This window comes from Chelonoidis abingdonii, chromosome 9 (assembly GCF_003597395.2).
Source record: "Chelonoidis abingdonii isolate Lonesome George chromosome 9, CheloAbing_2.0, whole genome shotgun sequence".
NCBI classification, from domain to species: Eukaryota; Metazoa; Chordata; order Testudines; family Testudinidae; genus Chelonoidis; species Chelonoidis abingdonii.
This window is the reverse complement of record NC_133777.1, coordinates 74,776,069-74,801,825: the sequence shown is the minus strand read 5'-3', so window position 1 is coordinate 74,801,825 and position 25,757 is coordinate 74,776,069. Positions and strand designations below refer to the sequence as shown.

General features: G+C 40.1%; 1 protein-coding gene across 1 annotated transcript in view; it reads right to left on the bottom strand.

The window, feature by feature from the left end:
- MCTP2 (multiple C2 and transmembrane domain containing 2) overlaps nt 1-25,757 on the bottom strand; it is a 167,666-nt gene that overhangs the window by 65,989 nt on the left and 75,920 nt on the right. The window contains 5 exon segments of the mRNA XM_075069094.1: nt 129-207; nt 8,136-8,238; nt 17,239-17,276; nt 17,278-17,330; nt 18,513-18,699. Of these exon segments, the coding sequence (XP_074925195.1) occupies nt 129-207; nt 8,136-8,238; nt 17,239-17,276; nt 17,278-17,330; nt 18,513-18,699 (460 nt within the window).

Genomic DNA, 25,757 nt, shown 5'->3' with positions numbered 1-25,757 from the left:
TAAAAATAGTACAGCTGGAGTCAACGTTGGGTTGATAATGCTACAGATAAGAACATTCCATCCTGTGACATAGTACTTCATCTGACCGCCCCTCCAACATAGGGATATTTGATATAAGACCATTATACCTTGCTTTCAACTTTATTGAAGCACATTACATACTTCCATCTTCCAAATAACTTGCATCTTTGTATAATATAGGAGTACCTTGAAGCAAAAATGAAAAGACCATAAGGTCGTTTTAATAAGAAGCAGGGGCAATAGGCAAGAGAGATGGGAGAAAAATTCATAGGCTGATTAACATGGAAAAAATTCTCTCAGCCAAGCTCTCCTGAGATTAGGATATATAAAGTACATGCACTGTATTTGGTACACAGCTTGCTGGAACATACCAAGCTTCAATTCCTCATATTGCTGAGCTGGGTGTTACAAAATTCCTTGCCTTTCATTAGTACCAAATCTATTTTTTAACCGCAGAAATGCTTTAAACAAAGATGAAGTCTGGTCTTGATTTCAGTGGTTGATGCCAGAACCTTCCAAGTGCTGATCCAGACTCACACTGACACAGTGTGTGACCTTTGGGGAGTCAAAACTTCCCTGCCTCAATTTCCCTACCTGTAAAATGGAGATAAAACCTAGTTCAGTGGGACATTATAAAAATCAGTTAATGTTTCTATGGTTCTTTGAAAATTTAAGTACTAAATGTTATTGTTAGAGCTGTATAAAAATTCACAAATAATTTGGTCAGCAAATTTTGCTTTATTCTGTTCACCAACCGAATATGAATTTCTCAAATTCATTTGCTATTTGAAATTATTGGCAAATTCTTTTTTGAACACTTCTCCCACCCCATATGTTATTGTTTCTGTTCCTTAATTGGATGATGTATGGAACAGAATAATTCAGAATGAAGTGCAAATATCAAATATCACAATGGAGTCTGGGAGTCCAATTGGTTTTTCTGGTTAATATTTTTGCCTTTAAGCTTAACAGTCATTGGTGATGAGCATTCATAAGCTTGAACCCTTGATTTTGTGCAAAGCATCAACCTAAGACCTGACCATATCTGAATCAAAATATGCTTTCAAATTTGAATATTAGGGGAACACTCCTCATCATATGAACACACACTGAAGTCTATTCTTTATTAAGATGAGAATCTCTGTTATCCATATGTGAATCTACAAGTAAACGCATCTCATCTGCAAACATATCACAAGCAAAACTCATGCATTTTTAACCAAAGAGATAGAAAATATTGTGAAATGCTTTTTGGTTTTCAGCAATGAAATTAATGCCAGGCAAAGGTTAAGCCCAATCACCTATTAATTAGACTGTTTGTGTGGTTACTGGCCACCATCCATGAGATTCTAACTACTGCTCTCTTGTAATATATTTCTCAAAAGAATTCAGAGGATACACTTAAATGTATGGACAAAGTGCTAACACTATTGGGTTAAAAAAAAAAAGACTCCAATTTCAAAGAAGAGAATTGCAGAACACTGCAATTCTCTGACTGATCAGACTAACTTAGTAGGTGCTAAATGGTTTTTAATCATAGGCAGAGAACAGTATATTTACACTAGATTTGCATGAAATAGGAGGCAGAGAAGTTTGGAAGGGAAGGAAGAAAAATCAGTTGGCTTGAGAAATAATAAACAATTTTTTTTTGCCTCAAATCTTGGATAAAGAACCCAGACTGAATGGAGTTTGGACTCTACCACACACATACAGAATCCCCTCCTAGGCCTTGTTACAGGCTTCCTAAGGGATACTTAACAAATGCCTATAAAATCAACAGAGGATCCAAATCTAACATCTCCTTACTGTGAGCCCACACAGCCTGCTGCCGATCATGCAGACCATTTGGCAAGCACAGGTTCTGCAGGAGAGCAGCTGCTTGAGCCACTCTCTTCCAGTAATATCAGGGATATGAGGACTTGGGGAAAAATTAACCAAGCGATCAAAAATGGAATAAAAGATGTTCAGAGTTGTTCCTCCCTGTAAATATCAAATGGTTCTTCACATGAAGCTGACTTTAATATTGTTCTAAAATTGCAGATGTCAACGAGTCATGCCACTAAAATGGACAAACAGAAAATAGACTTCTTAAGGAACTCATGAAGTCACAGTAGCAGAGTAATAAGAGGGTTGCAAAACACCCTGCAATTCTAATCTGAGAAGGAATGTATATGTATTATTTGAAGCACTTTTACATATTATGAGACTATGTGCATATCAAACTCGATCCAAAGCCCACTGAAATCTATGGAAATGCTCCCTTGGGCAACAGCATTTAAACTCCATACCATACCAATCCTTCAGTCCCACAAAGAGAGAAAATAAAGGGGGGGGGGAATTAAAGAGGAAAAAAGGCCCATTTTAGTCCATCAATTTTTCTGTTTCCAGTTCATTTTCTTAAACCAATTTTTTCAAACTAAAATCATGCACCAAAATTGATATTTAGGTGCATAAATAAATGGGGCCTGATTTCCAGAACTATTGAGTCCCTCCTCTGCCTAAAATGATACTATTTAGACTTTATTTCTGGTGATGATCAACAAAAACAAACTCAGTGTGACTTTCAGATCCCTGCTTGGGTTATGCTGACAATTAGAAAAAACAAATCTCTTTTAACTTGCAAAGCAAGAGACTGTGAACTGAGATCACAGAGGAAGAACACACATGGAATCCATGAGCACCGTTCTTACAGAATCACTTTTCAGAGTGCACTGCACTTTATTTTGTGGTATTGGATTGTCAATATTAGCTTTATGCAGATAATTCATACAAAAGTTAGCCATGTATCATCACATGGATCCACAGAGCTCGCCTTCTGTATTCAATTCCTTTCATAAATATCTGCACTGAAATCAAAGTTGATATGTTTGCTTAGTAGCCACTTGACTACTGAATGCTTCCTAGTACTTTTCCAATGCCTCATATATATAGGTTCTGATAAAGTAGATATGAAATGGAAATACCTACATTAATGCAGTTAAAATTGCACACAAGGCAAATATTTGCAAAAGGTAAGGTTCTCACAGCAGCGTCCACTCTGCTGTACATAACATCCTATATGTTGGAAAGATAAATATTTTAAAATATACAACAGTGATATAGTAACCCACGTAATTGACACCTCCACCACCACCCAAACACACATACAGAGAATAGAAAATTCTATCCACTATATATGTACTGTGGCTATGTTAACATTGCTGCTGAAAACAATGTCAGTCAACTAATGTAGTTTTTTAAAACTAAAATTCCTTCTTTAAAATAATTAAATTGTCTGTGCTTCATAATATTAACATCCAAATTGTCATAAATGGGCTCTGAAATTATCATTTAGCAAAGCACTTAAGGACATGCTTAATAAGCACATAGGTTGTCCCACTGAAGTCAATGAGATTACTCCCAGGACAAAAATTAAGCATGTGCTTTCATGCTTTGCTGGATTGGGGCCTGAGCTTCTGACTTTGCTGGTGCTGTTTGGCTGCCGACAATTTTCTGCAGGACTGGTTTAATAGGGAAGTAGATATTTTCAGACAGAAAAAATAATTCTTTATGCAAAATGAAAAGATAGAATATATAAAATACTGCAGATTGCTGTAAAAAATTGCAGACACACTAAAATGTTACATCTCCTAACCCTGAGAGTGCCCTTCTGCTCCATTTTGGATGTTAAAGCACTCGTTTTGGAGGGTGGGGCAAGCAGTGGCGTTGTTCCCCACCCCAAAATCTCCCTCATGTAAACTGTTCAACAAAAAACCTGAAAGCACCAGCTGCTGTCATCCCTTAATTTGTTCAAGCAGAGAGAATGGGAAGTGACATCATAAAGGGGACAGGCATTCATTGAGTTCTGGTAAGATTCTGGTACTATTGAGCACACTCCAAAGTCATTTTTCTGTTGCTTAATTATTTTAATTTTAATTTCCCCCACCTCACCTCTTCCCCCCACCACATCAAACCAAGCTAAGGCAACTAGTCCTCAGTGAGGATATGTCCCACCCAGCTTTAAAACTTCTGTCATTTTTGTTGTTGTTGTTGTTCTGTTTTTAAATGAGTGGATACAACTTCTTTACAATGAGAAAGGTGTTTGCTTCTTGCTTTCCTAAACTTCCAAAAAGCAGCTGAAAATATTTTGATCTACTTTCTCCCCATACTATCACCCTCTGCTCTTTTCTTTATTTAATTATTTATTTTTGAAGAGACCAGCATGGAAAGTTTCAGCCCCAAATGTGAACTTATTTCATACAAGCCAATAGCACATGGAAACAGGGAGTTGTCATGAAAGATAATTTTCCAGCTTTACTACCAGGGGTGTTATCAATACTCACTGTTATACTGTTCACACTGCCTGTCATGCTGTGTGTTGTCTCACTGTTTCCTTGCATTCCCTCCCCTCCCCGCAAAACGTGTCTGTATCCATCTGTTGTCCTCTGTCTTTTACTTGTATAATAAAATCTTTGGGGTGGGGACTGACTGTCTTTTTGTTCTGTGTTTGTAGAGCGTTTAGAGCTATGGAGTCCTGGTCCAGGACTGGAGTTCCTAGAAGATACCAGAATGCAATTCCATGTCTATTCTCCCATGATCACCCTCTCTTCACATTTGCTTACAGAACAAAAACTGCAGTACTATGTAGTAAAACACACCCTTTTATGTAATTTTGCTCAGCTGTGCCAACAACAACAATTTGGTCAATCCTGTTATGATTTGCAATTACTTTCTTAGAGTATGGAGAAGCACCAGTGAACAAGACATATCTGAAATGTTACTACTGAAAGGTGATGTGACAAACATACAGAACAACAGTGCAATTACATTTTCAGACCAAAATAGCATATTGAACTGATGAACTACTGATACTTCAGTAGTTTTCTTTCCAAATCAATCATATTTGGAGTGAAAGGGAATGGCAACCTTTGTGACAGTAAGGCAGACGATAAACACTGACCAACCAAGAAACCAAGACATACATATATACACATACAACCCCCCTCCCCCCAGCCACACCAAAAGAGGTGTTCATATTGCTAGTTCGAGTCTTGCTCTACGAGGGAGTGCGAAAGAAGAGGGAAAGAAATGCAATCTCTGCTCCCAGTGAAACTCCACTAATGTTTTCGAAATAATACACGTGCCACAGGTCAAACTTAAAAGAGCGCACAAAAGGGAGTGTAAGCAACTGGTTCTCCACCAATCCAGGGAGGGTGTTATCTCCATCTTCACATCAAACACAAAGTCACTTACCCAAGAACATCGGGATATAATTAATAGGGCTGAATGAGACCGCAAAAAAAATGGTCTGTACACATGTCAGTCTGCTCCAGGAAAGATCAGAGACGATGACTGGTTCACTAATGAAGTCTGGCATTACCCGCACTGGGACGTAATAGCAACTAGCAGTTAATTAAAATTCGCAAAAATTAAATCAAACCAAGGCCTATTCCCATCAAGCTTTTTCCTCATGCAGGATTCAGCGTATCCATGGGGAAATAGACACTAGTAATATATCTGCCTGAGATACGGTCCAGATTTCTTATGTGATGTGGATGATTAGACAAACTGAATGGCATCAGTAGGCAGGATGGAGTGACGTGCTGGCAAGAGAAGAAGACTTTAGGCAAGCGTGTGTAATCACTCGTGAGCAAAAAGGCTATTTAAAGAGAGAGAAACTTGTTGGTCTCATTTTCTCTCCCCCTGACCTACAGCAATTTCTCCTCAATATTTCTAAATTACTAAAAAACAAGCCAAATTTGTTTTAAAAAACTTCTATAAACCACCTGGGGAACCCCCCACCAAACAACACATAGACTAAATATTAATTAATTAATACCATCCAATCCATATGCTCTTACAGCGAGAATGACACTTGAGCTGCTATATCTCACAAACTGGTTATCAGGATCATTTAATTATAATAACGAGATTCAATCACCGTTGGGAAGTGTATTGAGTGTAACTTGGACGTTGTCTTGGGTAACTGCAGATGACTGGAGGGAGGGAGGAGGGAAGGAAGAAGAAAGCAAGCAAGCAAGTTATTGTTCATCGAAGTGGAATTGACACAACCAAACACCGAGGCTTCGTCTGGCTTTGGTCTCGTAGAATAATGGTTCTCTACCGGGACACATATATCTCTGGGATACGCAGAGGTCTTCCAAAGGGTACATCAACTTATCTAGATATTTGCTCAGACTACATAAAAAGTACTAGCAAAGTCAGTACAAACTGAAATTTCATTCAGACAATGACTTGTTTATACTACTCTATATACTAATCACTGAAATATAAGTGCATTCTTTATATTCCAATTGATTTATTTTATAATTATATGGTAAAAATGAGAAAGTCAGCAATGTTTCAGTAATAGTGTGCTGGGACACTTTTGTATTTTTATGTCTGATTTCGTAAGCAAGTCGTGAGGAGAAACTTGGGGGTACACAAGACAAATCAGACTTGGGAAGAGATACAGTAGTCTGAAAAGGTTGAGAGTCACTGTGGTAGAAGATAAGCCTCACGGAGCTGCTGCTCTAACTAGAAGATAACTAATTCCACGAACATTCCTGCAACGGGGCCACAACTTAGGATGAATGTCCACCAAGGATGGAGTTTGGAACCTATGGCACTAAAAGCATTAACTAAAATATTAATTCCCCATGCCGGCTGGTAGAAAACTCATTAATCTCTTAGGTTGAGAGAGATTAGAGGGAGACCCAGTAAAGGGAGACAAATACCTACACTAGTGTAATGTGAGTTACATAAACAGCAATTAAATATATACCCATAAAGTTTTGAGAGTCCTAAAAAAGTAAATGGCTACCAGAACCTGCCAGTTTATGAGGCTTTACCTCCACATTTGTTCAAAGATAAACTGAAAAAACACCATTAAAATAGTTGTACACAGGCTATTAGTGATATAAAATGTCAGAAGTGTTCAGACTACACTGATGGGCACAGTCCAAGAACCTAAACAGAACAGAAAGTCATATAGAATGCATATGACAAGAACAGATTTACTAAAACATTCCAGTCTGGACTTTGTAAGCTCAAGATAAAAATTGATGCATGCAGAGCTTCTTGAGAATAGACAAATAGGGTAAGAAGCAGAGTTACAAAAGCGACACATAGTAGGGTCCAGAGGACAAAAGAGGTCTAGATGTTCCACAATTTCATTTTCTGGCACCAGTGAACTCAGTGGAAATACGTGGTAGAGTTTTTTCCATCGACCCCACAGCAATAAGATATGAAACCTCTAACCTTGTTCAACTCCAGCCCAGCCACTCTGCATGCTAGCTTGTATGATTTGAACCAATAGAACTAAAACTAGTTTCCTAGTGGACTAGCATCCACATCATTAAGATAAAACTGCCACCCTTTATCAGTAGCCTCAACAGCAGAGGACAAGGAATGAATCGTTTAAGGAAAGCAGAGACTCTTCTCTCAGCTCCAATAAGTGGTTATTATCTCACTTTAGCCCTAAAAAAAAACCACTTTGGTGGGTCACTATTGGAGAAATTTTCACTATAAAAGCCCATGTGATGACCTTGCTTTGCATCTATTCTGTGAATACTGAGGCCTTCAGTCTCCAGGGCACTTTTCACAGGCATCAAAATCACACATATTTTTGGTTTGATTAAGGTGCAAATTTCTGCTTTGGGTAGGGCTTCTTATTGTCTAATTTACACTCAGCTGTTTTATCATGGACAATCAGGACTCTACTTCCTGTTCATTTAAAAATTAAATTATGTGCAGAACCACAGTTCTATCATGTCCAAACAAAACACAAGTTTTATTTTAAATTATGAAAAACCTCAGAGTGACTATATCTAGGTTTCCATTTTCAGGTCTGCTATATAATTTCTTGGAATCTGTTATATATAGTCATGATCCTTCCTACAAACATCCCAGTTTCTTCTTGTTATGACTTCTATTAATAAACTCCATGCCAGGACTGAAAAAGGCAAAATGCTTTAATGGAGAAATATCAAATACAACTCAGTCAACCTCTTCTTCCTATAGAGAAAGTGATATTTATTTTAGGAAACATGAGGTAAAGTTTGGGATATATCTTTTATATTGGGGCTGTTCACTGTTTCACATTTACGGCATGTTTTCAAATACAATTCACTTACAAGGTGAAAACTTTGTTCCACTCTGGGTTGAGGTTTTTGTAAATTGTGTGGGTCTGAAGTCTGTCGTTGCCCAGCTCTAACACACAGAAAGGGTCACTTTTACCTGTGGAAAGAACAGGTGAAAAAATAAAAATAAACAAAGAAGGGTTAGATAATGTGATGGTAGTTAGCTCACTCTTTTGCAGCAGGGTTGGGAGAAGGAGATCAGTAGGTCAAGTAAGAATAAACTGCACTGAGGTGACTGGAAATTGTCTTCCTCTCTCTGAATTACTAAATTAACCACACAACCAATATGTATTCACTGTTTTCCTCTCGAAACTTTATCAAAGCACTTTCTAGTCTAATCCACGTAGGCAACTTTTGCTAGTAACAGAGAACTGAAAGCTTATCAAGAATAATTTTTACATCTTTGGTAATTAGGAAGATCAGCCAATGTTGACTATCAAGAAAAATGACATGCAGTAAGAGAGGTAGTGCCATTCTGAACAAGTGTCCGTTTTTATATTCTTCTCCATGGATGATCAAGGGTTATGAACCATGAAGACTTTTAGCCTGGTTTATAGAAATGTCAGGGCTTCAGTTAGTTCAATTTGCTTTATCATCTGCTGAAAGCTTCTGCTTGTGTCAGTTGATTATATAATCTAAGTCAGTGTTTCCCAAACTTGGGATGCCATTTGTGCAGGGAAAACCCCTGGTGGGCCGGGACAGTTTGTTTACCTGCCCCATCCCCAGGTCCAGCGTGGGGCGAGGGATGTACTGGCCGCCACTTCCCACAGCTCCCATTGGCCTGGAGCAGCAAACCACGGCCAGTGGGCACCGTGATCAGCCAGACCTGCAGATGCGGCAGGTAAATAGACCGGCCTGGCCGGCCAGGGGCTTTCCCTACACAAGCAGCATCCCAAGTTTGGGAAACACTGATCTAAATACATGCAGCCTCATAAAATAAGCAAAGTATTGTGCCCACTTCAGCACCAGTCCTGCAATGAGATTTGCACGAGTAGATCTCAGAATCCATACAGACACCCAGTGACTTCATTGAGAGTCAGGTCAGACTAATGCACCCAATTGCTGGATCAGGGCATAGAGTGACAAACTTATTAAAGGAAAGAGGGTATCAGAGTGGAAGTGTTTTATGGGGAAGGTATATTTCCTAGTGACTTTTCTCAATAAGCAGAGGATTGCAATACCTGCATTTGGCACAGTATGGAACTTTAAAACAATCTGGAGCTTTCAGACAAACTTCACAATAAACAGAGTTCCTATGAGCCTATTCAGCTGTATATATGATTTAAGTTCATTATCTTAAGTATTCATATTTACATTTAGCTCAACTGCAGGCATTCTAGTCTTACTCTTATTTAGGTTATTATGTATCTCAGCCATGGAGACATTTCTATAAAAGAAAACAGACGTTTTAGCAGACTTCTGTTGATTTTTTTAATTGCTGTTATTAATATAGTACCCAAACTGTGCCAGGTACTTTACAAACAAATAAGGAGATCCGGTATCTGTCCTGAGGAGTTTACAGCCTAAGTAGAAATGTTTTCCAGTATCTAAACGGTGAATATTTACCAGTAACTTTTGGAAAGTTTTAATAATCTCCCATTTTAGTGGAGTCTCTTCGTCTTATACCCAGCTATACACTGGAACCAGGTACAAGTGGCAAATGTACTTAATGATGTAGAGAAACTGTTTGAAATGCAAAATGGTATATGCCAAAGGACAATCCTACTCTATAATTTTGTGTTCTGAATACCATTTTTTGGTCAGTGAGCAAATGCCGTCTTTGAACAGAACGCTCATGTGCACACAAAAACAGCCAATGAAGCAGAAAAAGTCATTTCACATTGACAAAACTATTATCTAGGAATATATATATAAAAAAAAATTCCCCTCTCACCCCTATGGGTGGTATGTGTCTTCCTCAACCTCGGGTCCTCTACCAGAGGCCTGGGAGTTTGAGTTTGGCGAGTATAGTGTTCTAGACTGCACCTTCTGGACAAGACTCTGATGTTGTCGGAGTGTGATCACCATCAGCGTAGCGAGTAAGCCCGAGGTCTCCACTCGGGACACTTTGGCTCACTTTCAAATCTCCAGTTCTCTTCAGCCCCTGGTACCTCTGACGCTTCATACTCTTCCTGATTCCCGATCATGCGCAACTACACCCGGCCCGCTCCTTTCTTACACAGATGTTGATGCCATACCTGCCCTTCTGGAATCGGAGTCCCAAAACAGAATTTTGCCATCATCTTCTTCTCACAACATCTCGGAATTCACTCTGTCTTGGAGGGTCAGCCCATACGCGTCGGCAGATGTTCCTGTACAACAATTGCCAGCCACTTGGTTTGCGTTCAGTGTATGCAGTTCGCTGCTGATCTCCTATCCTGCCACTATGTGTGGAGCTGTCTCGAGGCCTCTCTGCACATCTGCACCTTGGGCTGCTCTAGTGTGTAGACCCCCTGCTCAATGGATCTGGTGCTCAGTGCTGTTCTGTGGCTATGACATGCACTCATTGCTGTTTTTAGTCCACCTTTTCCAGCATGGTAGTATTCCAATGTCAGCCACCTACAGATATCCTTGAGTACATATCCAGGGAAGGGTGCTTGTCTGCATGGAACTTTTGCTTGGCTTCCTCCATGTCTGCGCTCTCAGGATTCTATCAGCAGTTCTTGGGGCATCTATGATGTACTCCGATGATTCCGGGTCATCGGAATGGCGTGACTCGCCACCAAGCCGCCGCCTTTTCGGCTGTATAACAGCCTGGTTTGACTTGCGGGTGGAACCTCCGTGCATTAGTGAGAGCGCTCGGTTTACATCGGCGGCCTCATGTCCTCTTCTTTGGAGCTCATATACGAGTACTGATGCCCGCAGAGCGTATCCGTTGATGGTGGTGAGTGTGTCTTTCCACTGAGCTGGCTCTTCAGTGACTGTTTTATCTTTGGATACTTGATGTGCTGTCTCCTTCTTTCCTCACGTGAGTTCTCGATGTGATCTGCGGAAATGCCAAGGTTATTGTAGCTGGTCCTTATGTCTGCTATGTGCCCCTGGTAGTTCCACCCATAGTCTTGGACTACGTTCCTCTCTCTTTCACTACCAAACCGCCACATTCTCCAGTCCGAATGACATCCCGATATCTCTCACTTGTAGCATCCGCGTCAGTGATTAGCGAGTCGTGTCTCGTTCATTCTAGCATACAGCTTGATGTCAATCTCTGTAGAGGAAAGGTGGCTGATGGTATTCACTCATGAAACCTGTACCGGTATCTAGTCCTGTTTAATCTGGAGGGTTTAGCTGCAGAACGCGGGGCAGTGCATTCACCTTGGTATAGTGCACTGTGTGGCCTTTGGCAAGCTGCTTGAGTTGACTTCATAGTGGTTGTCTTCACATGTCCCATTGAGTTTTGAGGAAGGTCCTTAGTGTCCTGTTATTTGTTAAGCGGCCAGAACATTCAGATCCAACGTTCGCATTGAGTCATAGGCTTTCCTATAGTAATCCAGGCTGTGCTCAGATTGGTGTCTAGACCTTGAGTCTTGGCGACCGCTCTCTATCTATGAACAACTGTGTGTTTGGGGCCTCTGGTGTGTTCCCAATGTGCCTTCTTGAGCTGTGCCATGGTATGGCCCATGGGTCTGTACTTGGCAGCTATGATGCCTATTAGGATTTCATGTTGTGGGGAGGCAGGTTATGGCCGGTAGTATGCTTGGTTCTGTCCCCTTTGGCAGGTCTTCATGTGATCACAGCATGTTCTCTGTGTAGCCACAGTTTGGGTGGGAGCTGCTGCTAGCAGCTGGTTCATCTTGCTGCGCGTTCCTGCACTGCTGTTTAATTTCTTAGCCAGTAAGGTGGTTGGATAGTTTGGTCCGGTGCTGTCAAGCTCTTCATCGTTTTTGACCCGCTGCTGGATGTACTTAACTGTGGATGGTGACGGTTTCTGTTCTGGGGAGATGCTGTGCTTGTTCTCAGGTCTGCACCATGTTGCCTGGTGTATGAGTCTTTCTCTTTCTCCGCATATGTTTCTTACCAGTATGTTCAGTTTCTGTGCTGCTGGTGCGCGCTGCTGTATTTGTGTTGTTTGCAACTGCAAAGTGGAGTACAAACCTTGGGATGTTCCTTGAGAAAAGGGACATTTACTCTTTTGGACCTCTGCTCTCTTAGTGTAATCTTCCTAGCCTGGTAAGCAGTGCTGGTGAGCTTTGTTTAGCAGTCTCTGAGGCTTCAGATGCAGTAGTCCTTGTATTTTTTTCAGGTAGCAGTCTTACTAATTCTACCTTCGTAGGTTCCACCAAGCCTGACTACTTCTCTCGAGTCGCCTTGATCTATCTCAACTATTTTCCAGGGAGGGTAATACTGTTTGTTCTTTGATCGGTAGCCAAAGATCTCCAGGATTACAGAGGCTGTAGCGTATACGCAGATGTCATTGAGTTTGAGTTTATGGGGTAGTAGGGATTGTATGAGGGCTTAGTGGCATCTTTCAACATACTAGTGATGGTATTCTCCACTGAGCCTTGGTAATTCGTCTCAGATGATTGAAATGTACCAGTCTTTTCCATGATTTATGCTCAATCAGCGTGGTGCTCTGCAAGAGGGCTGACACGTGAAGATTTCAGCTTCAGGTTGGGCCCCATCCTTGTTTACAGCTCTGATTGGGATGGTAATGGATTAGTCTTTAAACGTGAAAGCAGTTGAAAGCGTTGGGTAACTAAGGTTTCTCAGTAGTGTGGATAGTGTCTTTTGTCCACCACATTCTATGACGTTCATATATCCTATTAGGTATGTTGTATAGCATTCCATCAATTCCAGGTCTATGTAGTCTGAAGTGGTCAGTGCCATTTCGTCAACAAAAACAGGATTGTCTGTTCTCAGCATCTGGCACGGCCTTGTTAATCGGGCGACCGAGGCCGGGATGATCTCCTATTCTGTGTACTCTCATATTTGAGGTAGGCAGCTGAAGCGTTAGGGGGTCTTTTGCCCAAGGACCCCTACTGGAAAGTTGGGTACCAACCGGGATTTGAACCCCGGTCTCTCGTATCAAAGGGCGGTCTCCCGTATCAAAGGGCGGCGCTCTTAACCACTACGCTATCCAGTCGCTATATATATATAGAAAAAGGGGTGGCTCAAGTTTGAACTAGTTGGGGTTGATGAGGTTCCTCATATAATCCCTAGACACATTTAGCTCTACATTTTCAATATGGGACATGGTAACTCGTCTAAACCTGGCTCAAATAGTACCTGTGAGTTTTCAGAAAGCTCTTTAAAAGCCAGAATTGCATCCAATAACGTAATGTTCTGATTCTCATTATTACTGTAGGTTAAAAACTCAAATTTGGTAAACTGTACAGTACCAACATGCAGCAACCTATAACAGAAATACCAATCATACTGAAAATTGATCTTCATTACTGTAGTAACAAGGTAGAAAATGGCATTACACTTAGAACTGGATAACTGGTCTGCAGAAGTATTCCCGTCATTGAATCATCATTGCGCTACTGAGAAAGTACGACACATGCTCAGACTGCTCTTCTATTAACCCTTTGAAGTCTTTGTATTTTTTACTGTCTCCTTGATTGTCTCTTTATCAGATTTTTAGCTGGACCTTACGCTACTTTTTATCAAAAATAATAAATCTGAACAGTCTCCCAGGCAGTGGAGGAAATACAGCACTGCTTTGGGAGGGTTCTACTACGGAAGCACATAATTTGTTGCACTAATCATTTATGAATGGCTCAGAACAGATAATTAATCTTTATGTCTCTCATTTCATGATCAGAAATTTATGCTGTTTTTTACCTAAAATGGCTGAATCCTTTTGCAATTTGGTGGGTCTATTACCACATAATACTAGGATATTTTCAGCACTGCCATTGCAAAACAATTTGTCATTTGCCTCATGAATCAGGCTCAGGCTCAAAGCCTCAGTTATTTTGAATATAATGACAGACTAAGTAACCTTGCACTTAAACAGGATTTCATTCTGTGCTGTGCGCAAGGAATGTGTGTTTCAGATCCTTTATGAAAAGTCTTTCAATTGCAAAGTCAAGATCCCCAGAATCTCTTTCAGTGTTCATTATCCCACAAATGCATACACTCCTGTTTAAGCATTTAGGGAAATGGGGCCAAATCCATTGTTTCTATAACTCCATTGGCCCTCACAAAAGATGAGCACAGCCAAGATCCAAATCTGTCCTTGGACAAAACTCCCTGTAATATGCTCTGTGTTTGTAGGTAGAATTAGTCCCTTAGGTTATAAAGGCTTTTTTTTTCCTTTAAACTACAGTACATTTAGCCTTATTAAGTTTACTAATGAAGAGCAGCTAAAGTAACTAATAAACCAATACATGCTTACATACTGTAGCAGCCCTTTATCAGTCAAGTGAAAGGCCAGCTGAGAAAACTCAAGAGCAAAGGCAAAGCTTCTGATCCACATAGTTCTATCCTGGTCATTATTGCACATGGACTTTTTTATACTTTTTAATCCTTTCAGTTCTTCAGTGCATTGCTAGTATATAAAAAAGTCCATTACCTGTTCCCGGGGGGAGGGTGGGAAGGGGCAGGGGGGCTACACTTATAAGTAACACTATTTATTGGGTGAACTTTTGAAAATGTGAGGTAGTATCTTTTATAGTCCTTACTTTGGAGAAATGCTGCTGATGTTACAATCAGAGATTGGCCTGAATAAGGGCCCCAGGTTGGGCTGACAGAGTTTTCTCTTTAGCGCTCTGCCTTTCTGATGAGTCAAAAAGAACTAGAAGATAAAGTATATTGCCATTACAATCAGACCTGTATCTGAAGTACGCACCATTAAAGATACTGGCTGTAGTAAATCTCATGTCTACCGCGGATATTTTTTTTTTAAATGTCGTCATTTGCCATTATTTCATCAGTCACCACTCAGTGGTATCAGCTTGTAAGAAGTGCCCTGCAAAAATAACATAATGCCCAACACATCTGATCTCCTCAAAAGAGGGCAGAAGTTATTTTTCCTATTAAGAGAGAAACTACAATATTAAGTATATTTTGGATCAGATTCATTATTTAGCTGCAATAGGAACCACTGTTCACAGTTTTCCAGCACTGATAAACCTCCACTTAAAAGGGAGTATTGGCCCATATGTTCAGGCAGCCTAGACAAGTGCTTAAAAGGGTACTAGGTAAATGTGGAACATTAAAGAATTTGAGGATTTCTATAATTCTATTATTTAGTTCATGAGCTCACAAGTTCCTGAGAAACAGCACCTCCAGCAAACAGCAGTTGAAACATGGTCACTTTGTAGATACTTTTCCAAGACCTATTTTCCAGATTCACATTGAAAGAAGCAAGAGCAAAATAGTGCCCCAGCATTCTCAATCCACCCAGTTAAATACATGTAATGAGGGGCCAAATTTTCACCCCAGAACAGAGCTATTTTTCATTTGCCCCAATCTAGCCTTCCACTGGTTAGCAAAATGTTGTCCCAACAGTGATGAAGAAGGGATCCCCTGATAGAATCATAGAATATCAGGGCTGGAAGGGACCTCAGGAGATCATCTAGTCCAACCCCCTGCTCAAAGCAGGACCAATCCCCAAATGGCCCCCTCAAGGATTGAACTCACAACCCTGGGTTTAGCAGGCCAATGTTCAAACCACTGAGCTATCCCTCCCCCCGAAGGTTAATCACACTGGTATGAAATGGAATTGCAGACTATCAGGGTTGGAAGGGACCTCAGGAGATCATCTAGTCTAACCCCCTGCTCAAAGCAGGAACAATTCCCAATTAAATCATCTAACAGGTTTTTGCCTCGTATCCCTAAATGGCCCCCTCGAGGATTGAACTCACAACCCTGGGTTTAGCAGGCTGGTGCTCAAACCACTGAGCTATCCCTTGCCCAGATTAAAATAATAATAATTATTAAATTGTTTATAATGGTACCCACAACTTTCTAGGGAATTTCTGGAGGCACACAGAGAATGCCCACTGCCTGAGTGAACAGCTTATAAGCTACAAGTCAGCCAGGCAAGAGAAGGATGCAATATAAAAATAGAAAATCCTGAGACATCCTGACAGAAAACAGCATAAACACCAGTGGTATTTAAAGGAGATTGAATTACTAAGTGTGACTGTGGGCCAGAGGTACCACTACCGAGGCGGCTCCCGGCACCAGCACACCAGGTGGGACTGGCAGACCTCCTGTAGGCATGTCGCCAAATCCGCGTTACCAGCGGACCTCCCGCAGGCATGTCGCCAAATCCGCGTTACCAGCGGACCTCAATAGTGGATCACTTCACTTGTTGCTGAAACTAGCCTATATTAGAGCCATGAATGTAGGGGCTGGAGGGGCTAAAGTGGTGGGATAGAAAACTGCAAGAGAAAGTAATGACATCTCATATCATGTTCTGTAGAACTTGGGGGACGCGAAATGGTTAGATGTAAACTGCTCACAGGCTACAAAGAGACATACCAATCGTGACAATGGAAAGTAATTTTCCTAGATATTCAGATGTGACCTAGGAAGACCTTGATGCCACAACAATTTGGCCACTTGAGTGCCTCTGCTTCAGACAGGTAATCTCAGGTAGCTTTCCATCTATGGTTGACAGCGAGTCTAAACTGCACTAATTTGAGATGGTGTGCTCCAGTGCCTAAGACAGCACTAGGAATTCAATCAGCAACCCTTATCTTCGTGGGGTAAGGTTTTGCAGAATAATAGTTAACAGTAGAAACAGGTACCAGGGGCCAGTACTGGCACAAACTCCCACAGTTCAAACACAAGAACCCTAATTTATTTAAGTTATTGGGAAAGACAAAAATTACTGGACATGCCAGTCATAAATATGAAGGGAAAGCTGTTCCCAGTGCAGTTACCCTACAAAATCTGTTTACCACTTAAGTCCACATAAGCCTACATTAGGGACTTAAGTGATGCATAGGGCAAGAGAGAGATCCAGTTTCCCAGGCATGTATTTTACCTTTAAACTTTAACAAGTGGGTGATACACAAGTTTACTTTGCCTTGCTAGACTCGTGGCACTGCTTCTGAGTGATGGATTTACTAACATGCCCTACCTCAAAACATGGCATCAAAACATATCAGAGAAGACCCAAAAAAGAAGGAGACACTAATACCCTGAAAATCTGCTGCCAAGAGGTCGACTGCCTTTAAACTTGACCTGTAAGAAGCCTATGTCCTTCATGTCCTGAAGGGAGTTCTCTATACACTGAAAAAAATAGTGAAGAGACTTTTTAGATATAATTCAGTGAGACAGATTTTGAAGCTACTAGAACCTTAATTTAGGGCATATCTATACTTATGGCTAAATGAGCACTGCTTCATCGATTCAGCAGTGTCCTTTGGGTCTAGTGAAGCCTGCTAAGCCAATGGCAAGTACTAGCCCATTGACTTCTGTACTCCAGCCCCCGAGACGTAAGGTAAGTAGATGAAAGAGTGTCCTCCATCGACACAGAGGCAGGAATACTGCTGTAAATCGATCCAAGTTACGTCAACTTCAGTTACATAAGTTACATAACTGAAGTAGTGTAACTTAAGTCGACTTATAGCTTTAGTGTAGACTAGCCCTTAATTTTGTCCCTGTCCCACTGCTCAGTGTTTCATATCAGATACTCACTCTCACAACTGTACCAACCCTCATCCCATTGCAACACACTTACACTGTTCATGCCAGAATGTAAACTGACTGTTCATCATTTATTTTTATTCATATTTATCTTCAATGTACAGGATAAAATGATTAATTTAGGCAAGGAGATTCAGGGAAACAACCACATATCTGATACTAAAATAGCATTATTCAAAACTAAGTATAAGATTATTTAGAGAGGCACTATGAGCCTATGGCTAGAGTACTGAAGTCAGAGTCAAGGACTGGACACCATTCACAGCTCTACCATTGACGCAATCATTAAACCCTCTGTCCTCAGTTTCCTGTCTATAAAAATGGAAATGATAATGTTTATTTCTTCTGTGTAGCACTTTAATATTTCTGTTTAGCACAGAAAGTACATACAAAATATTATCATCAGGCTTTATCTTCCCAAAGTGAACAGTTCAGAGCACATTCCCACAATGAGAAAAGAATTCTAAATAATACTCTCTCTCTCTCTATGATTTTTTAACATTCATGGTCTCTCATTTCCTAAGATAATGTCTTAATGTATTTCAAGTTTTCAAAAGGGAACTGCTAGTTTAAAAACTGCCACATGCAAACAGTCAAATTGCTAGAGGCTAACTGCTCTGTCTATTCACTTGTCACACTAAACATAATCATGGTGTGTGATACCTTTTTCCATTAGAAGCTGTGTTATTACGACTGGGACAGATCTTCTTTTGATGCAATTTTCAGTATTTTTTTTAATAAAGTAGAAACAAAACAAAAACTCACATAGCGCTGGGAAATCTGTTTCCTTTCACTGGGGTCTCCCAAGGGGCAGACACACAGATCAGAGATAGAAACTCCTGAACAGGGGGTAACAGCAATTAGCATTAGCAGAGACCCCAGATGCTTCTCCACCGGCACTTCTAAAACGTTGGTCTGCTTGCTAGGTAGCGCAGTAATATCCACTTTACACCTAGAATAACATTGTCATGGATTAACAATAAAGAGGATTACTTTAATGGGACAAATAAACCTTAACGCATACACTTTTAAAAATAAGACTTTTTTTCTTTAACCCATCATTAAGGATGCAAATGAACGAAGTTTAGAAATCTAATTTGCTTTTCACCATTTGTGCTGTTTGGTCAACCTGGGGGAAATGGGAGGAGGAGATGTGTGGAGTAGAAAAGGAATGAGAAAAGCGAGTTAGGTTCACTTTGTTTCTAATCAGTTTCATTTCTGGTTTCCATGCACTAGCACAGGGATTGAATGTTAGGACTGCAACCTCTGTATTGGTGAGGTTTTAAATCCAACTCTGCTCTCCTCCCCCACAAAACCCTAATGTCTTCTGATTTCTAAAATGGTAAAATTATTATAATTTGAGTGGAAATACAAAGTTGAAATGTTGTGTCTAAAATACCAGCTTCATTTAAGGCCCAGACTTCATTTTATGCTACATTGTACTGTATGCCCTGATCTCCTTTACAAACCTTACTAGCTCTAGGCTTTCAGTGTATTGTTATATTTCCCACAGGGGCAGTGTGGCTTGCAGGTAACCTGCCAGCTCATAATGCACATTGTTATAGTCTTTGACACTTTTGGAAAAAAAAGAAAAAAGAAAGCACACATTAATGAGAGACAACAAAACAAGAGACCAGGTTGGGGTAAGAAGAGAGAGTTTGCCGGAGAGCCTGAAAGCAAATGGTCAAATGTGACAAAGTCTATACACCTAGCGCAGCTAACTGCCTTCTATGTGGAAGTCCAGTAAATGGAGTGGAACTTTCAGGAAGCTCTATTGGTTTTGGCATTTAAAAAGAGGCTGAACAAAAGTTTCTAGTTTTTTTTAAAAAAAAGCAAGGAAGGAGAAACTTTATTTCCATGGTATATGGGGAGTCACATTTCTCCAGCAGATGTGGGAGGGATGACAGAGAGAGTTCTCACTCCACTTAATGCCTGCCGACAAGTTTTTATTTAAATAAAACTTGTTAAGGTGTTGTCTTAATAAGCAAAAATTCCACAGGGGTCCCCGAGGTGGGTTTCTTCTGGGTAAATGGTGCATGCACTGCTCCTGATTGATCCCATTCCAGTTGTAGAGCTGGAGCGGTTTGTACCCATCTGCTATAAATTGCATGCTTTCTGCTTTTTAAGAGCCTATTTTCTGTAAATGTTTGGAAAAACCTCTCAAAAAACATTTAAATTAACATACACAAAAAATCTAACCTAAGAAGTAAAAGTCACTGGTGTGATGAAAGTGTAAGCTGCTCACTTGCTCTACATTAGGAAGCATTTATTTGTATAAGATTCTAACTACCAGAATCAATGGACATGCCTCTCACTCTCTGTGAACTCGATGCAGTGCACAGTGTTAAACACAGAACTAGTTGTAAGTTTATTCTTATTGATTGCATCCAAGTGCTATGGAAGAGGAAACAAGATAACCAAGAAAAGAGCACCAAAGTTCCAAGTACTACACAGAGGCCAATTTCAACCCATTTTCCCAGTGTGAGTTTGCATTTAATGATCCTGCTACACCTTCAGTCCTGGAAGGCGAGGAGGTGGGGGAAGAGAAATACAAAGACGTTTTCCTCAAACTCTTATCACTTTAATCCAAGAGATCAATATCACCTTTGCCATGTTTTCTGGTCGCTTCTCACAGTCTATCAATCTAACTATCCTAAATAAGTTCAGCTTCAGCTGTCATTCAATACTGGTAATTGTATGCAGAATGTTGCCAAATACACAAAGCAAAACTGAGAAAAACTCAGAAAATATTGCTTTTTCTCCAATCTCTTTTAGTGATCATAACTAGGTGTTATGTACAATAAGAGTAGGTGGGGAGCAGGGGGAAGAAGACAATTATTTGAGAGAAAGGAGTACATCTTACACAGATACAACTTCATCAGAAATCTGTGTCATAAAAGTAGTTATATTTAACTCCAGTTTGTTTTGGTTAAGGCTGACTGTTTTCACCCATTCAAAAAATTAATATCAACAAAAGGTCAAAGAGAAGATTGAGTGTAAGGGTGTGGGGAGGGACGCAGATCTGGAGAGGAAACCAGCAGGAGGAGTATAAGCATTGTTTCCTCAACTCATTTTTGATTTCCATAGAAAGTAACTGACTCAAAACATCTGTGTTCACTCAAGTTGCTGGTATGCCTTATCTATATGTGGTACAGTTTTTCCTTAGAAAATTGCAAACAGGCTCCACATCTGCACTGGAAAAAGGCAAAACTCTTAGAGAATTAGTAGACTTAATTTGATTCATTTGAGTCATTTAATTTAATTGATAAGATGGCAAAAAATTGTTATGAAAAATTAATCAAGAATTGAGTTTAACAGATGAATGTAGTAATTTCTACACTAGCAATCAGCTCTCGACTACTGTTACTATGGTCCAATTACTTTCACAGCACTTCCCTTACACTCTGGAAACCATTTTTTCTCTCTTATTGTTACACAAGTGAGTGGAACTTCGCTATTACTATTGATTTTACATGGAAGGAGTTCAGATACTACCGTGATGGGCAGCAGCATACAAGCCTAGGACGAAGCACTACATGAAGTAATACTAGGTAATTTAATCACTTGTTCAAAGGCAGCTCAAATGGAGAGTAAATGACTAAACCCACACATTTATTTATGCTTTTAGGAGACCAAAATACCCGCTAGAGCTAAATTCCTAATATAACATTCCAGTGTAGTGGCAATCTCAGTTTTCTACTCGCCTCCTTCCTCCAAATTTACATTTCCACAGTAGTTCAGTACTTGCCTCTAATCACCTCTCTAAAACCTACTGTCTAATCCTTCCTGCCCCATATTAGTACACCTGTACATGTTAGGTAGAGATACAGATGTAACCTACCCATCAGCATGTGTTATGCATCCCCCCTCTGTTCCCTACCCACACAGAATCAGAGTTTGTTAGGACTCCGGCTTCAATTCCAGCTGTAGAAATTCACGTGTTTAACTCTGCACGTCACTGGTTCAACCCCTGGTATGTTGGCCAAGGTGGCCACACAAACATACACCCAGCACTGCACATTATATACACATTTTCTGGTTGTAATATATTTTAACGTGTATTAAAAGATTGCCCTTTTGGCCCATTTGCAGTCTGCATACTTTGGCATCATTCAGTTCCTTGCCCTTTTTTTGTTTCCAATAATTTTGCAGTTTTATCATTTGAGTTCAGTGTTAATTTGGAGGAGAGGGGTTCTTTGTTGGCGTTTACTTTTACTCTAATGTTAGATTTTTACTCAGTGCAATTGATCTTAACCTCTTACTCATGACCACAATTTATATTAATATTTATACTGCAGGCAACTCAGCACTTGACTACATCATAGTCAATAGAAGAAAATAGGATGAAAAAGACGAGTCTTAACATTTGGATAGGGATTTCAAACTCCACAAAGGCCAGGAGTGTTTGGATATAGGGTTTTGGTGTCACCCCTCTCTAGTTAGGTATTTTGACTCCGAACTCTTCTTACAGCGTAGTGGAGCTCAAATCCAGAGTTTTGGTCCGGCTCTCACAACCTTACTACTCAGTACCTACTGCATTGCTGTATAATTGGATCGTTTCTTGGCGCAGAGATATTACTGCTACTTGCCAGAGGCATCCCTCATAAAGATGTCACACTCACTCTCTTATTTAATGGCTTATAATGATCTTTCCTTAAGTCTAGCAATTTTCCTAAAACCTATTTCTAGAACTAAATTTGTGTAAAATCAAAATTTTACAGTCTCTCTCTCTCAAAGCATATTCCTTAATGCGGAAACATTCTCTTCGAATTTTGCATAAACAATTTCATTCAGCCTAGACATCTTCATTTATTAACCCATCAACATCGTCTTCTGCTTAAAGTTTGCCTTTTATCCTGATGGATACAAAAACAGTGAACAAATGTTACTAACAGTTCTATGCAGACTAAATAGAAGGATCATTTCACCCGAACTGAAATCAACCACTTTGGTGTTTTGTTGTGGCAACTGAACTATACAACACTTCAGATAGAGTTTTCCTCCTCATTTTATATACTGATCGGAAATGAGAGGGGAATTAGGCAGGCACAATCTAATAACCCAACATGTAATTTGACCAAGACCCTGAGATTATTTTACTACATATAGCACACTCCTCTTTCCTCTCCCCTCCCCCACAAAAAATAAATTACCAAAGGGCTATTTTCTTGACAGAGTGACTGGTATGAGATTGCTCTGATAGCTCGCTGATCAGCTCAGAAGTGGGCAAAGGTCCTAAACCCTAGCAATAACAAGACCTTTACACGGAAGGCATGGTATACTACTTAATGCACACACTCCAATATCTACAGTTCAGGATACAGAACAGCTCTGTACTGGCTCCATACTCAATGTTTCTATCTTATGAAAGGAAGATAAGAACTCCTCAGAAAAGACAGGAGAAGAATATTAGAAGCACAGCTATGCCCTACCCTTTGATGTTATGGTAAGGCTACCATCTTACTGACTCCAGTGGAGCCACAGCACCTTCATTCAAGAGCAGCAGTTTGCCTGAAAATCCAGTTACGTCTAGAAGAGGGGCCATGTAAAAATGACACTTTTTAGTGAAGGGAACTGACCCCTGAGTTAAATCTTGGCTCTGTGGAAATCAATGGAAGTTTTAGCATTAAATTCAATGAGTTCAGGATTTCAACATACGTGTCTAGTCAGATCTGGCTGCTTCCATGTTAAAGCACATTTTACTTTAATTTTTTAGCTCCTACAAGCATAGCACAGCCAATATGGCTCTGGGAGAGCAAAGGGGACAACCCAGGGTACAACTGTCTCCACAGAATCTTTTCTTTATTATAGGTGATGATACAAGTGCCAGGAAGAACACAGAATGGCATGTGAATCATTGAGACAAAACAACAGTGCTGTGTTTTGCAGAACTGCTTTTCAGATTACAGATACACATGAACTGTTCACCAAAAAAACAAAAAAATTACTGACTGTCAGGTATTTCTACACTATGAGAACAAGGCTTGTATTATACATCCAGAAACAGTGCTCCCCTATATTTGGAACACCCTTTCTCGACTCTCAACTGTAAACACTGTCTCTACATTTCCTGTACATTGTGTCGTGTACAGTAATTCCCTGTAGTAGGGAAGACACAAGATTTTTTTTCTGTAAATAGTAAAAAAAATAACCTAAAATAACCTTCTAGACCACACAGACACCTTTTTTTTAATGCCAAAATCTTTTATAATGCTATTGTTTTGCAAAAATAACCAATTCACTGATGAATTCTTGCCACGAATGGTGAACTCCAGCTGCTGAAAAATTACTTAAGTCTTTTTTCCCTCTATGCTAAAAGAAAACTAAAAGGACTCCTTTCAACATTAAGGGAACCGAGGCCAGATAGGAAATGTACTAGCATTTGTGGCCTAACTAGGAACAGAAAATGTCAAAAGTAACGAGCACGTATTCCTTGAAAGAAAGAGAGAAACAGATTCTGCAAACATTTGTCCATGTGATAAGCAAAAGTATTCAGCAAAAAGCATTTCCTGTTCTGGGAAACCACAACTATTTGTATGGCCAGAGGGCATCATTGCAGTTGGTGAAGAGTTGCAAATTATTTGAATGCATGAAGCAGTAAACTATTCCTACTAGTTATTATCCAATGAATGCCCTCAAAGCACGCTAAATTTAACATAATTAAAGCCAGGGTCCCTGCCCCAAATAATGAAGTGTGCAGCAACTCTCCAAAAAGGGCCACATTTTTGGAGTTTAATGTACCCACTCTACATACACTCATATCAGATATAATTTAAATGCTTATTTTGTGCGTGTATGATGCGGAGCTGTCAGGTAGTGCCATAAGTCCGTAAGTAAGGTGACACAATGGTATGAGAAATGAAAGCTTTTTGCACGGTTCCAGAAACACTGCAACAGGACTATGACTACACTTTTTACCATTTAAGATAACTTCAGTTCCTTAATGTGGTGTTTACAGGTCAATGCTACCAAAGGACAATGTATTACAATCTTTTTATTGGTTTCACATGGGCAAGTTTTTCCCCCCCAGAAATGATGAAGCCATTTAGCATGTGGCAAAAATGGCAAATATCAACATTTTGCAACATAGTGACTTGTGAGAGGTGCATTTGATTCTGATGGGACACATAGCTTCCTCAACCCAGTCAAGAAATCTGACATCAAAACATCTGCTGATATGCCCAAGAAGACAAAATTTAAGTCTGGCAAGGGAGGGACAATCACAGCAACTATCAGTCCAGAAGCTGTTTTCCATGGAACTCTATCTTTAGCAAGATGCAGAGATGATGTTTCAATGGCAATTGTTCTTAGTAATCCAATAGGACCTGTGCCTATGTCCATCTTTCACGCCGATGGAACAATGAGAAGAACAGAGAGAGCATCAGCTGGAAGTTCAATGTGAAAGAATCCATGAGCTAATAGCATTCAACAAAGAAACCACAATGTACATCAGAGATGTCATGGCTGTCATACAAATGATGGCTGGAGATAAATTCCACACATACTATGAATTAGCTGCTGAGTATTTGAGGCAGGTCCTTAATGGATTTAATAAAGCTATTTCTGTAACTGAAGTCTTTGACAGATATAACAACGGTAACTCTGTGAAACTGTAGAAAGACAGTGCCAGTCAGGATCTAAGGTTGGATGCAAGCAATACTAGGTGATTGGTGGATGCTCTGTGCCTCCATGGAAAAAGTTTCTTAACATGGCATCCAGCAAGCAGCCACTTGTCAAATTTCACTCTGAGAGGATGGTTCAAAATGCACCTGAGAGTATAGAAGCACATTCTACACAAACGTGCTTCTTGCTGGAGGCTTCTTCAATGAAGTAGCAGCAAAGTCCATCACCAGCAGAGGTGTTACAGAAGCCCAAGACTCATACAGTACTCAAGAGGAAGTGGACACAAGGATGCTTCTGCATGCTGTATGCACCAATATGGCTTTTAGGGTTCATTGGGGGGGGGGGAGTCAAAGGAATCTTAGTAATTAAGTCAACTTATACAGTTAT